A 12,316-nucleotide genomic window follows, 5' to 3' on the forward strand; every position below is an offset into this window, starting at 1 on the left:
CAAACTGGGCCATTGGGGCTTTTTGTTGGGAGTTTCAATCTGATTAAAGGCAATTGATTTTACACTTGCATATGGTACGTCGATAAAACATTAGTATTCGGTGTACAGATCAATGTGGTATGCCTTCTTCTAAGCATCTTAAGTGACAAGACATGATCTCCAAAGAGATTCTTTTTAATATATGAAATATATACTTTTTTCACATGTTTTTATAATGCATATTTTTACATTCTTTAGAAATAAGGTAGCAGTGGTATAGTAATAATTATAATATAACAGTTGATGATAGTAATAATTGTTTGAAATTATATAATAGACTTTTTAAAGAGACCCTTAAAGCATTTGCTTTTATTGCCCTAGTCATGATAACAGTAACATTCAATCAGTGGCATATCTTGAAATTGGGGTACTGATGGGGGGGGGGGGCGCGAAGGTGAAGTGGGGGGACTCGATCAGTTGAGGGTCGCTAATTCGCAAATAAGGTGATTTTAGGTGATTTTAGGTGATTTTTAACTACTTGGCTGTGATTTTTTTTTTGGGGGGGGGGGGCGCGAGTAATTTTTGGAGGGGCGTGCACGGGGCGTGCACCCCTAGATATGCCACTGCATTTAATACACATCTCCTCTGCCCCCAGAAGTATTATCTGGCATAAATATTCATACAAGTGCATCCAAAGGGACATAAAACAAATTAGTGCCTTTAGGTCTAGTGTATCCGCCTTCAAAGTATTTCCAATTGTCTCTACAAACCTGTGTTAACATGTTTGCCGCCACTGGGCATTGTGAGATTATTACCCTTGTACACCAGGCATGATAGAAATCTCGTATATGATTTTTGATTTTCCACAAACTTATTTATAAAAGGTTAACAGCAAAGAAATATTTTTTCGAGAACACTTAACAAACACCCTAAGTATCAGCATAGAGAAAATAGAACTGTTCTATTTTCTCTATGGTATCAGTATCAACCCAGCAGGCAATCTGTTCGTAGATTTACATAATAGCAACATATCCTCATAAGTTTTGTTAAGGCCTGACAATACATTCTTGGACTTTTCATCCCATTTTAATTTAATAATAAAAACAATTATACTGAAGTACTTGTGAAAAAAAGTCAGCCAGTTGTAGAACCAAGTCTTTGGATATAAAATGCACAGTGTACACAGAGCATGCACTTTATTCAATTCAATTCAGTTCTTTTTTATTCATCATCAAATCAATATCAATTTACAAATAAAACTTTAAAAATGTTAAAAATAGGATAAAAGATGAAAAGGACATTCGTGAAACTCAAGTAAGCTTATAAAATGAAGACCTAAGAGTACAGGGTTAGTAAAATTATTTAACCCCCCAAAAATATATAAAAACACAAATTCACAATAACACAAGGCAATACAACCTTACTTAACCTAACATAAAATCTTTATAGATTCAGGATGTCCTTCAATCTCCTGCTGTAGAAAGCCAACTGGCAGCAAACTAGCACGATGGCACCTTTTGATAGAATTGAGTTCACATCCAAGCATTTCATAACGGCAAGGAAACGGCACTAAATACTCGTAGCATTTAACACTCTTCCATTAACGTTTTAATGATGCCATTTTTGCTGTATCTTACTATAAAAAGAAATGGTTTGAATATATGAACATGAGGTGTCAGTAACCATCAATTTAAAGATGCGTATTTCAAAACTATAAATAAGCTTATGTAACTGTGTGTACATAATAGATAGTGTTACTATGCCTAAAGCGTGATGAAGTATGTAGATCAATGAGTAATTTGTGTAGTTTATTACTTGCAAATCACCGAGTTGCTTCATCAATCATTTCAAGTGCCATTCTAATGTTCTGATGTCATAAGTGAGCTGGGTTTTTAACCTTTGAAATCGTTTAAAGTCAGGACTCAGTGGTGGGGCCAGTAGTGGACAGCTAGGCCCTGTCTGCCAGGACTTGTCTGACCAAAACAAATTTCATAAAAATAGGCAAGGTATGCTATAAAGAGTCTCAGAACAGCTTAAAGTGGCCCAAAACATCCCCTTGGACCCAATGGGCTTTCCCCTTGGTATGGCCCCTTCCTCTTTGCTGGATTATGCCAGAAATTGCTAGACCACTTTGTCAGACAGATCTCCATCACCCTATTGAGCAAATTCCATAGAGCTATTAAACAACTAGAGTGCTGACAAGATGGCGGAGCAATGCAGAGTTTGTGTACCATCCAAGATGGCCGTCGTAGTAAAGCGCCACCTTCAGGCTTAGTATACATGTTATTACCATAAATAAGCCCTCTGACTGACTATTGTTTCATTAATGATGATGAGTAATGGTAATAACAAATTATTAAACTATCATAGCCAAAACGAGGCCAAGTGGAGCATCCTATTCAAAAATAAAGTACCAAGGAATGAAAATTAAAATCGTGTACATTACACCCATACACCGCAACGCTCGAGTTTCAAACATACGGGTAACTAGCTGTACTGAACTTTCTGTATAAATTGAGGGCGAAATTGCAAACGATGGCACTTAAGCGAAATTTGATTGGTTAAGTCTATGGCAGCCATCTTGGATGGTACACACAAACAGCTTTGTGTATTTCGAACATCGAATACATTGCAGTTAGCACTCTAGTATTTTTATTATATTTCTATGGCAAATTCTAACTTAAGTCAGGTGACCCCAGTTGCTACAAGTTCATCAGAATTACTGTGTGGTGTTTGTTCATTTGAATGAGATTTTTATTACTGTAAATTTGCCAGAAATCATCTTGTGCAATTGAATTGCATGAGGTTATAATATGAAAGAAGTTTCAAAGGTGAATTTCCAACCTTATCAGAGGTGCCATCCTACTACAAACGTTAAAACTTGCAGTAAACAAAAACCGAAAGGTCCACTGATTAATCTCAGATAAGAAAGTATAATACATACTCCAAGTATTAAAATACACGCCATTGTGTTGGGATTCAATATTTCGACATTAATTATGTCATCATCAGGAATAAACAACTTTTTCCCCTTTTGGCCTCAACTCCCATTGGTCAAAGTTTATTATAACATCATCCAAAGCTTCTGTAGTTTTGTTTTTTGCATGTAGCATTTTTATTTCTCTAGTAAGACATTATTTTATTGGCCTATTGTGGTAAAGGTTTCTTAAGCTACTCAGTAGCATAAGACACGTGTCTCACCTGCTTTCCATTTCTATTTTAGAACATGGTGTAATTAGATTTGTATTAACATCTCTCCACATTCATGTCAGTCTACTATGATTAATAAATTCTGGTTCATTCTAATATGCAAACAAGTATCCCTAAATCCAAATAATTCTTATTGAATTCAATCAGTTAATCCAGTTTAAATATCAATGATAAAAAAAAAAAATTAATAGCAATTAATTAGAATATCTATTTATTAGTTACACCTGACTTCTTGAGTGGTTCAGATATCTGGAGTAGCCATAATATGGTGAAAATGTGTGATACATAGTAAATGAATGCACTTTTTCCATATTTACCTTCACTGTGGAGGTAAATATGTATTGTTTGATATTCAGGTACAGAATGGAGGTATGCTGCTTATGTATACTATCGTAATCATTCATTATCCCTATTACTCTACTACTATCATTTTGCTTTATAGCAGTTTGATTGCCTTTTCAAGTTATATTTTTTTAAAGCAAAGTATACCCACTTTTTTATCCAACTTTTTTTTATGACAATTTTCAAAATGACAGCAGGTTGACAACTACTTAAGATGATTCTCTATACTGTATTTGACTATGATTTGTTTTATAGTGTGTGTCTTATTGCACTCTAGGATTGAAATTACCACAAAGTAACTATTATGTGTACATTATGCTATTTCCAGTCATGGATAGCTTCCTGCTTATTAAATTTCGAAATATTAAATGATGATGATCCAATAACTAGAGGGTACAACAAATGAACATCCCGACAAATGCACATCCTCAGACAAACCACACATCTTTATCATTCTTCAAGTTAATTGAAATTACATAATTGCTGTTATTGTCTACAGCATATATTGCCCTCAAACAAGAATGTATCTACATTTGCATATAGAACTTATTCTTCTGGAAAATATGTAGATGAAACATTTCGGTCGTTAACTTGATATAGCTTGTTGAGGTCAATGATACAGTCAGTAATGTATTTATTTGATTTGTCAGTGGGAAAATGTTCAATTACAACTAAATGGAAACACACATATATCTATTGGTATTGATTAGGACTGATTTGATAACACTAACTTGTTAGCGTATTCAGTTCAATCGATTGGGCATTTGGCTCATTTGGGATCTAATTAGGTGGGGGGTTTGGGAATGAGAATACCATTCAAAATCTATTTTTTGGAAATGAATTGCAATAATGACAGTATGGGAGGGGAGAGGCATTAGAGTGAAGATGGTAGGGCCTGGGCCCTTTTTTTTAAATCAAAAACTAGTGCTAAAGAAGTTATTAGTCCACTTGATAGGCACTCCACGCTGCAATGGCTTCTGTAGTGACCAGCTTTTGTGGTCAGTTGTAATTCTTTCAGGTAGACCAAGGAGTTAATCCCAATCCACCTTTTCTTCCAAATTATCAAACTTTTTAAAGACTTTTGTCACATGTATATTTTTATTTTATTTTGGTTTCAATGCAGTTGGGTATTTTTTTTTTTTTGTAATGTAGTCCTATACTAGATAATTCATATTTAATTTTATGGTTTATACCTACTTTTTTTAATAATTAATTTATTTCTGTCTGCTGATCCAGAACAGTGAGGCCTATTTTCTCATTTACAGTTCCTCTGGTATAAGCCCACCCCTTTGAACATGAAAATGAACTTTTTTTGGGGTGGGTGGAGGGATGGGGGTAGGGTGTTAGGCTCATTCATGGAGAATCCTTTTCCATTTAAAACTCAAGAGCTTTTGCCAGGCAAATTCTGATACATGAAAATTGAATGCAAAGTAGGGGGAGTGGGTTTATAATAGGGATAGACTTATACCGAAAGGTCCACTGATTAATCTCAGATAAGATATTATAATACATACTCCAAATATCGAAATGCACGCCATTGTGTCAGGGTTCAATATTTCGACATTAATTATGTCATCATCATTTTCTTGTCCATTTTTTTTCAATTAAAATAATAAGCAATAATATTAAATTTAATTAGTTTATATCTCAACAAAGATCGTATATGAATATGTATGCAAGAAAATATTATTGTCTCTAAGTAACTAAATAAATATTGTAATACAAATTGCAGGAGTTATAATCACTAATGTCTTTGGTCGATTGTTATGTCTCTCAACGGATGCTTGATAATTATTAGTGCAAGTAATACCTAAATTAATTTATAAATTATTCATACCTATGATTTTTCTATTCACTGATCCATAGTGGGTATACATATCAATATGTTTGTCTTCAGTCAGCATTAGTGGTGAAATGTATACTGTATGTGTTGAGCCAAAAAACAATTGCATCAAAAATCCGATATCTAATTTGGAATACTTTGTAATACTATATACAGCTTTCAATTGAAAATGTGAACAAGAACATATTTTCCTCACCATTTAACATATGCCTATTAGCTGTTCTTTTTTCCCTAAGAAATTGAATGGAATATAATTAAAACAAGTATTTACTTTAGTTGGAAATCTCTAAATCAGTAGAAACTTATGTTTTGATGTGTATATAAGTTGAAGTGGATTTTACAAAAAAACTATTGTATACCCATATATGGTCACAATGTGCCTATATATGGTCATGATGTGATGTCATCATGACCATATTTAGACATGTCACATGTTTTTGTCAAGTAAAATTTGATAGTCTGGACAGAGATTTATACCGAATTCACATAAGACAAAATATAACATGATATCTGTGCTAAATGTTACCTGGATTTACGAGATATTACTACCAAATTACCATCGTCTCCACTCAAGTGAAAGTCGATACAATAGATACGCAAAAGGTATGCACAATACTAAAGGATAAGCTGTATCCCATGAGCATGCGAACAGATGCTAAATATCTCGGGAGTGTGTATAGCACTGTCTGTTTTTCTTACATTAATATTTCACGGGATGCAGGCTAAAATTATGTGGTAGTGCATTCACACTCAGGCAATTGGACGCATGCTGTATTTCTTAGCACAGGATGCATGTAATATTGTTTCTTGGTGAATTGGGTATTGATGGAAATTTACAGTATTTGTTTTGATATGTGGTTAAAATTGATTTAATCATTTTGTATAAGCATTTTATATACCTTGGGAAATTACTATAATATCAATTATTGTTAATAATTGTGTTTAATATGATTATTATTATTATTATTATGGTTTTTATTAATTTTTTTACACACTACTATACAGGTTTTCACTCTCAGTAGTAAGATTAACTTGCCTTTTAATTCCAAAATTCCTGACAAAAAAAAAATTTCAAATTTCACATTTGTATTTCAAGTAAAATAGTACAACTTATTAACCATCTCATGTTTTTTTCAATTCAAAAATAATTTAAAAAGTATTGATTTGTTTACAGTTTCGGTTTGTATTTACTGTATGAAGCAAGGAACTTCACTGACCAAGATAAAAGCACAAGGAACAAAATCGATCAGGACATATTTTTTAGACAAGGAGAACAGTTGTATTAGATGGAAACCAACACGGAAAGGCACAAAAGCTAAAAGTAAAACATGCTTCTACTTTCATTAAATGTTCCATTTTGTTAAACAGATGACATTAGAGTGTGGATTAGAATGGCTGATGGTATAGATTTGAGTAGAATGCTTATGAAAAATGCCATTAAACCAACTGTTTGGCAAAGTGTGTTAGTTTGAGATGTGCAGTCCAGGAAGAAATCATATTTAGAGTAGACTTACACATTTCTGTGCCACATAATGCAGTTAATGTTCATAAGAAGAATGCACTAAGTAAAATGCTATTAACATTTAGATTCCATGGGATTTTAAAATGCTTTGAAAAAAATAAAAATCAACAATATTAATTCTCTTATTCTCTTTTAATCGAGTACTTCATCAGCAGGGACCAATCTGTATTCTATCGTAATGGTACAGGATCTCTTTAGCATGCTTCTTCCTCATGTGAGCGCATAATTCCTCAGCTGCATTCATAATCAAGAAGATTTATATCTTTTTCACTAATTGTGTGATCCCTTTGCTAACGTTTTCATTTTTCAGTTGCTGTGGATTGCATCAAAGAGGTGCGTGAAGGACAGAAAACGGACTCATTCAAGCGTGGCCTTGTGAATGAAAATATTGACTCCTCATGCTGCTTCTCAATCATATATGGAAATGGATTAGAAACAGTAGATTTAGTGGCCAATACAAAACAGGAAGCGCACATCTGGATTCAAGGAATGCGATTCCTACTTGCTGGTCTTCAGATGGAAGATGTCCTTGTGAAAAGCAACAGGCTACGTGATAAATATCCTTTTGCTGAAAAAAAAACACAAATTCTAATCATGATATTTGAATGTTAAACAAGCAATATTCTTGATAACGTCGAATTTTATCTTATTGATCATGAAAGAAAATAAATCTGGAATAAACTTTTAAATAATATCTATGGTAAAATGTAGTCATGAAAAATAATACAATATCTGGCATTATTTTCAGGATATATAAAATTTATTATACAAATTTTTTAGAAGCACCTGCTCTCTTCTTTAGTGTAATATATGTAATAATAATAATATTTCATTTTTAATAATAATAATAATAATTGTCAACTTATATAGCGCATATTCTAGAGACCTCTATGCGTTTAGCATTATTAACCCCGGTCATTGGATGAAGCACATATTGAACACATACTAAGGTCCCTTATTCTTGTACTTGATCATAATAGAGTATTATTCAGCACCCCATGTGGGGTTGAGAAAATTTCAACATGCTATAATTTTTCCTTAATTTTGTGCACCTGGTTGAGGACAACATTTGAAACAGCAGACAAAAGTAAAAATGGACTTTTGGACATGGATGAGGTCATTAGACTGCTTCACAAACTCAATTTTAAACTGAGTAGACGCAAGGTCAGAAAACTCTTCAAGGTAACTTATTATTTTATCTTTTTCTTATTTAAATTGTTTTTTTTAACATGCTTTGTGTAGTGTTCCAACAGCCCAAACGTGTTGATATTACAACAAATTTGATATAAAGTTTCCCCATAGTGTACCAGAGGAAAATTGTCCTATATAAATGTTGAATATGAATGTGTACAATATTGATATTTATACTGAAAGTATTTTTCTTGATTTATGTTTATCCATATTTAAGCATGTTTGTTGTATCTTTAATCCAACGTTGTTTCGGTTTTCCATAATTTCAGTTAAAGCACATTTTGAATTATTGATTCATGACTTATTAATGTTATAGTGTAAACTTAGCATCCATCAGAATGGCATGAGGTTTATGGTCTGGGCTAGTCGAGTGGTAAAATAGGGGTGCTGCTACAGCTGTAGCATCGGTGCTGTTCAAGCTGCTCTTCGCCCAGGGTTCGGTTTTGTAGAACCAACTGTTCACAGATAAGGACTTCAAATTTAGGTCCACTGTACACATCTGGCTCGTGTGCACTTTAAAAAACAAATTGCATCTTTCGAAAAGAGTAGAGGGTTACCCCGATGCTATGGTTCATTTCAGCCCCTGTCATTGTGAAATGATGTGAAGAGAGCAGCTTAGCTCAGTTCGCTAACTGGTGGTGGCCACTCTGTGTGCGCTGAACCGTAGCAATCTGTAGGTCCCTGGTTCAATTCCCTTCCCTGCTTTCTTGTGTTTTAGCTAGAGGGCTGAAATGCAAGTTATGATAGCATGCCGTCTTTCGGACATTTTGCATTATGGCCCATTTACACGGTAAAGAACGCAATACTGTACACTATTTGGAAAGGAGTAGGGGATTGTTTATTCTCCTACCTTTACCTATAAACTATACCCATAATAATTGATATTCGTTACATATAGGTATATCTCTGATGCTCCTTCCCACCAACATCAAATATCATTAAAATCATCTTTATTTTAATTCTTTTTATCATTATTTTCATCATATTATCTAATTCATCCTCATCATCACCCTCATCGTAATTACCCTCATTATCATTCGATTGTCAGCTCTAAATTAATTATTATCATTAACATCATCAGTATATTCATCATCATCATCACCACCACCACACTTTCAACATCATCATAGGCCTATTGTACCATGAATTCACAGTGTACGAAAATCAAATCTTCCCCAAAGGTGTTTATAGTTGTCATTATTTCTCCCTTTAAAAATGTTGAGCAAATTGGTTTACTCTCTTGCAAATTGGCATCTTAATTATTAATCATAATTATGATAATATGCTTCTATACCATGCTATTCATTACTGAAAATACACTATTGCTATTTAAGAAATATCTAGACAGTGTGGATTAAATGGACTGATTCATCTTGACCTTTCATTCATCCTTTTAAAATATATATCCTGAGATCATTGTTCTGTAATTGGTTATAATGCAGTATTTGAGATGGGTATTGAAAAAGCATAGTCTGTGTATTATTTTTGGTTTGTACTCACCATATTATTTGTTTGTTTTTTTTTTTTTGTTCCTTCTTGTGTTAGGAAGCAGACACGAACACATCCGGGAAACACGAAGGTCAACTGGACTATGAGGAATTCATGCAATTTTACAAGTTGATAAGTACACGAAAGGAACTACTTTTTCTACTCCAGCAATACAGTGAATCCAAGCAGTTCATGACAGCCAAAGAACTTCAGAAGTTTTTGCAAGTTGAGCAGAAGTTAGAGGCAGTCACGGTTGAGATGTGTGAAGACATTATTGAGACATTTGAACCAGTCCCAGAGAACATACAAAACAAATGGCTTGGTATAGATGGTAGGTTGTGGTCAAATGATGTTTTTGTGTTGTCTTTATTCATCTTAGATAGGAGATTTGGTTTTTTTAACATAAGAGTGGGAGTTTAATTCTCACACAGCCAATTGTTTATATCCTTAAGCAAGATATGTCATACAAAATTGGTATCCACATGGATAACAATGTAAGCATTAATAGTGTATCGAGTACTAACAGCAATGTTATTGGATTAATTCTCCAGGGAGCTGAGACGTATTCCATATGTGTTTTTTCCAGTGGCCGGGTTAATGTAAAGCCCATCGGAAATAGTCATTTGTAGTATTATTAAAATTGGCATATATTATCTTAAAGGGAGCATAATAGAGGTTAAAAAATTGTGCTCAATACAAACAAAATTAGCAATGCTTATTTAATGCTGATACTCAGAAGTCAGTATACCCCTTCCAAAAATTTCCTCAATAGCATGTTCAATTTAAAATTCAAGATGATAGTATAACCTTTATTGTTTCTCTTTAAGGATTTACAAAGTATTTGTTAAGTCCAGAAGGAAATGTATTCAACCAGCACCACTCTAAGGTTCACCAGGATATGACAAGGCCTTTGTCCCATTACTATATGGCGGCGTCGCACAACACATACCTCATTGGCGACCAGTTGATGTCGCAATCAAGCGTTGACATCTATGCGTGCGTGTTACAATCTGGGTGCAGATGTGTTGAGCGTAAGTTAATTGAACTGTGTATTGGCTACTCAAAATACCATGATAACGATAGTATTATTAAAGAAGATTTGGAAAATATGTTAGCAATAATAATGATAGTAATATTTATAATTATAAAAAACATTGTTGATAATAATGCTAATAATGTAAAATGATGATAACTCAATAAAATTGGCACTAATAATGAAGCAAGTAATAATATTAGTACCAATTATTCGGCTTTATTAGATCAACAGTAATGTAATGAGGAGCTGGGGTTCGAATCATTACAATGAAAATGCATTATCATAAAACTTTTAAAAGATTCAAGATAATTTTATTGTCTGAAAAACCCAAAAATTATGTTCCATATATTATATATTAATTAATTAATTATTATTATATGTTTAATTGATGTTTTGTGAACAACCTGGCATAGAGGAAATCTTTGAAAATATACATCAGAATTAAAAGCTAATTCAATTTTCATTTGTAAGGATTTATAAAAAATGAATTTATATTTTAAATGCTGTGTATTAGATGATTTTTATAAAATATTTAATGGCTGTATTATTCCCAGCTGTGTGATGTTCTAAACCTAAGTTATTAATATCACTCTTGCGTCAGAAATGATATAGAAATGTAAATGACTTAGAGACCTATAGAATTATTCATTCTAGACATTTCATATTTAAAAGATCGTGATGAAATAGTATCTGAGATATATAAAAGAATGAAAATTATTAAATGTCGACTGGCTCTATGATACACCAGCATGTTCTGTGGCTATAAAGTATGTCAAAGTTCTAGGGATCAACTAAGTCTCCATAGAGTTCTTTTTTTTTTTTTTTTTCTTTGTCAGACAGATTTCTTGTTTGTTATATTTAAATTATATTTATCTTCGCATTATTTGTGTGCATGTATTTTATATTTATTTATTATCCCAGCCAACAGCAAACATAAAATTCGCCACTTACAGGAGGGAACACAAACATCAAACGCATACAAAATTATAGTAAACGTGAAGAATACAAAAACAAAAATATATACTAAAAATAATATAGTACAAATAATAATAATAATAATAATAATAATGATAATAATAATAATAATAATAATAATAATGTCAGATTAAGTGGGCTAATATGTAAAACATTTCTAACACTGTTACGGAACATAGAGAAATTATCACTAAAAATATCAATATCAGGATTCCTTAAAACAAGAGAATTATAAGCTAAGCTTATTCTACTAATAAAACAATTTTTAAGCATGTTAAGTCTACTAAAGGGAATATGAAAAGTAGGATTATTAAGACGACGACTGGGTTTCTAAGACGACGACTTTGAACACTAAGACTAAAATTACTTAACAAATCGCAATCGAAAAAAGAATTAACACATTTGTATAAAAAAACACGATTAAAAAACTGCCTACAGGGCTCTGGAAATTGAATGTAAGGAATGTTATGGTTATGGTTGTGGCTGATGTAGCGCAAAAAGCGATTATGTAATTGATGAATAAGTGAAGCTTGGGTTTTGGAAATAGAATTGTATATAACTGAACAAAATTCCAAATTTGGGCGAATAATACTGAAATATAGATGTAGTTTAGTTTGACACATTATATGAATATAGATTCATTATTAAGTGTAATAAATTGTTCTTTGGAGTTTATTGTTTTTCCTCTTGTATTTGAGATTTTGATATGTAAAATTTTATGTAATATCCT

The 12,316-nt window shown here is 32.6% G+C and overlaps 1 protein-coding gene across 1 annotated transcript in view; it reads left to right on the forward strand.

The window, feature by feature from the left end:
- LOC117103782 overlaps positions 1-12,316 on the forward strand; it is a 59,148-nt gene that overhangs the window by 23,230 nt on the left and 23,602 nt on the right. The window contains exons 5-9 of the mRNA XM_033244401.1: positions 6,549-6,695; positions 7,207-7,453; positions 7,949-8,078; positions 9,633-9,906; positions 10,403-10,685. Of these exons, the coding sequence (XP_033100292.1) occupies positions 6,549-6,695; positions 7,207-7,453; positions 7,949-8,078; positions 9,633-9,906; positions 10,403-10,685 (1,081 nt within the window). The remainder of the gene's footprint in view (positions 1-6,548; positions 6,696-7,206; positions 7,454-7,948; positions 8,079-9,632; positions 9,907-10,402; positions 10,686-12,316) is intronic.

The sequence above is a fragment of the Anneissia japonica genome, unplaced genomic scaffold (assembly GCF_011630105.1).
Source record: "Anneissia japonica isolate Jap-2015-1 unplaced genomic scaffold, ASM1163010v1 scaffold287718_len389476_cov179, whole genome shotgun sequence".
In the NCBI taxonomy this organism is placed as follows: domain Eukaryota; kingdom Metazoa; phylum Echinodermata; class Crinoidea; order Comatulida; family Comatulidae; genus Anneissia; species Anneissia japonica.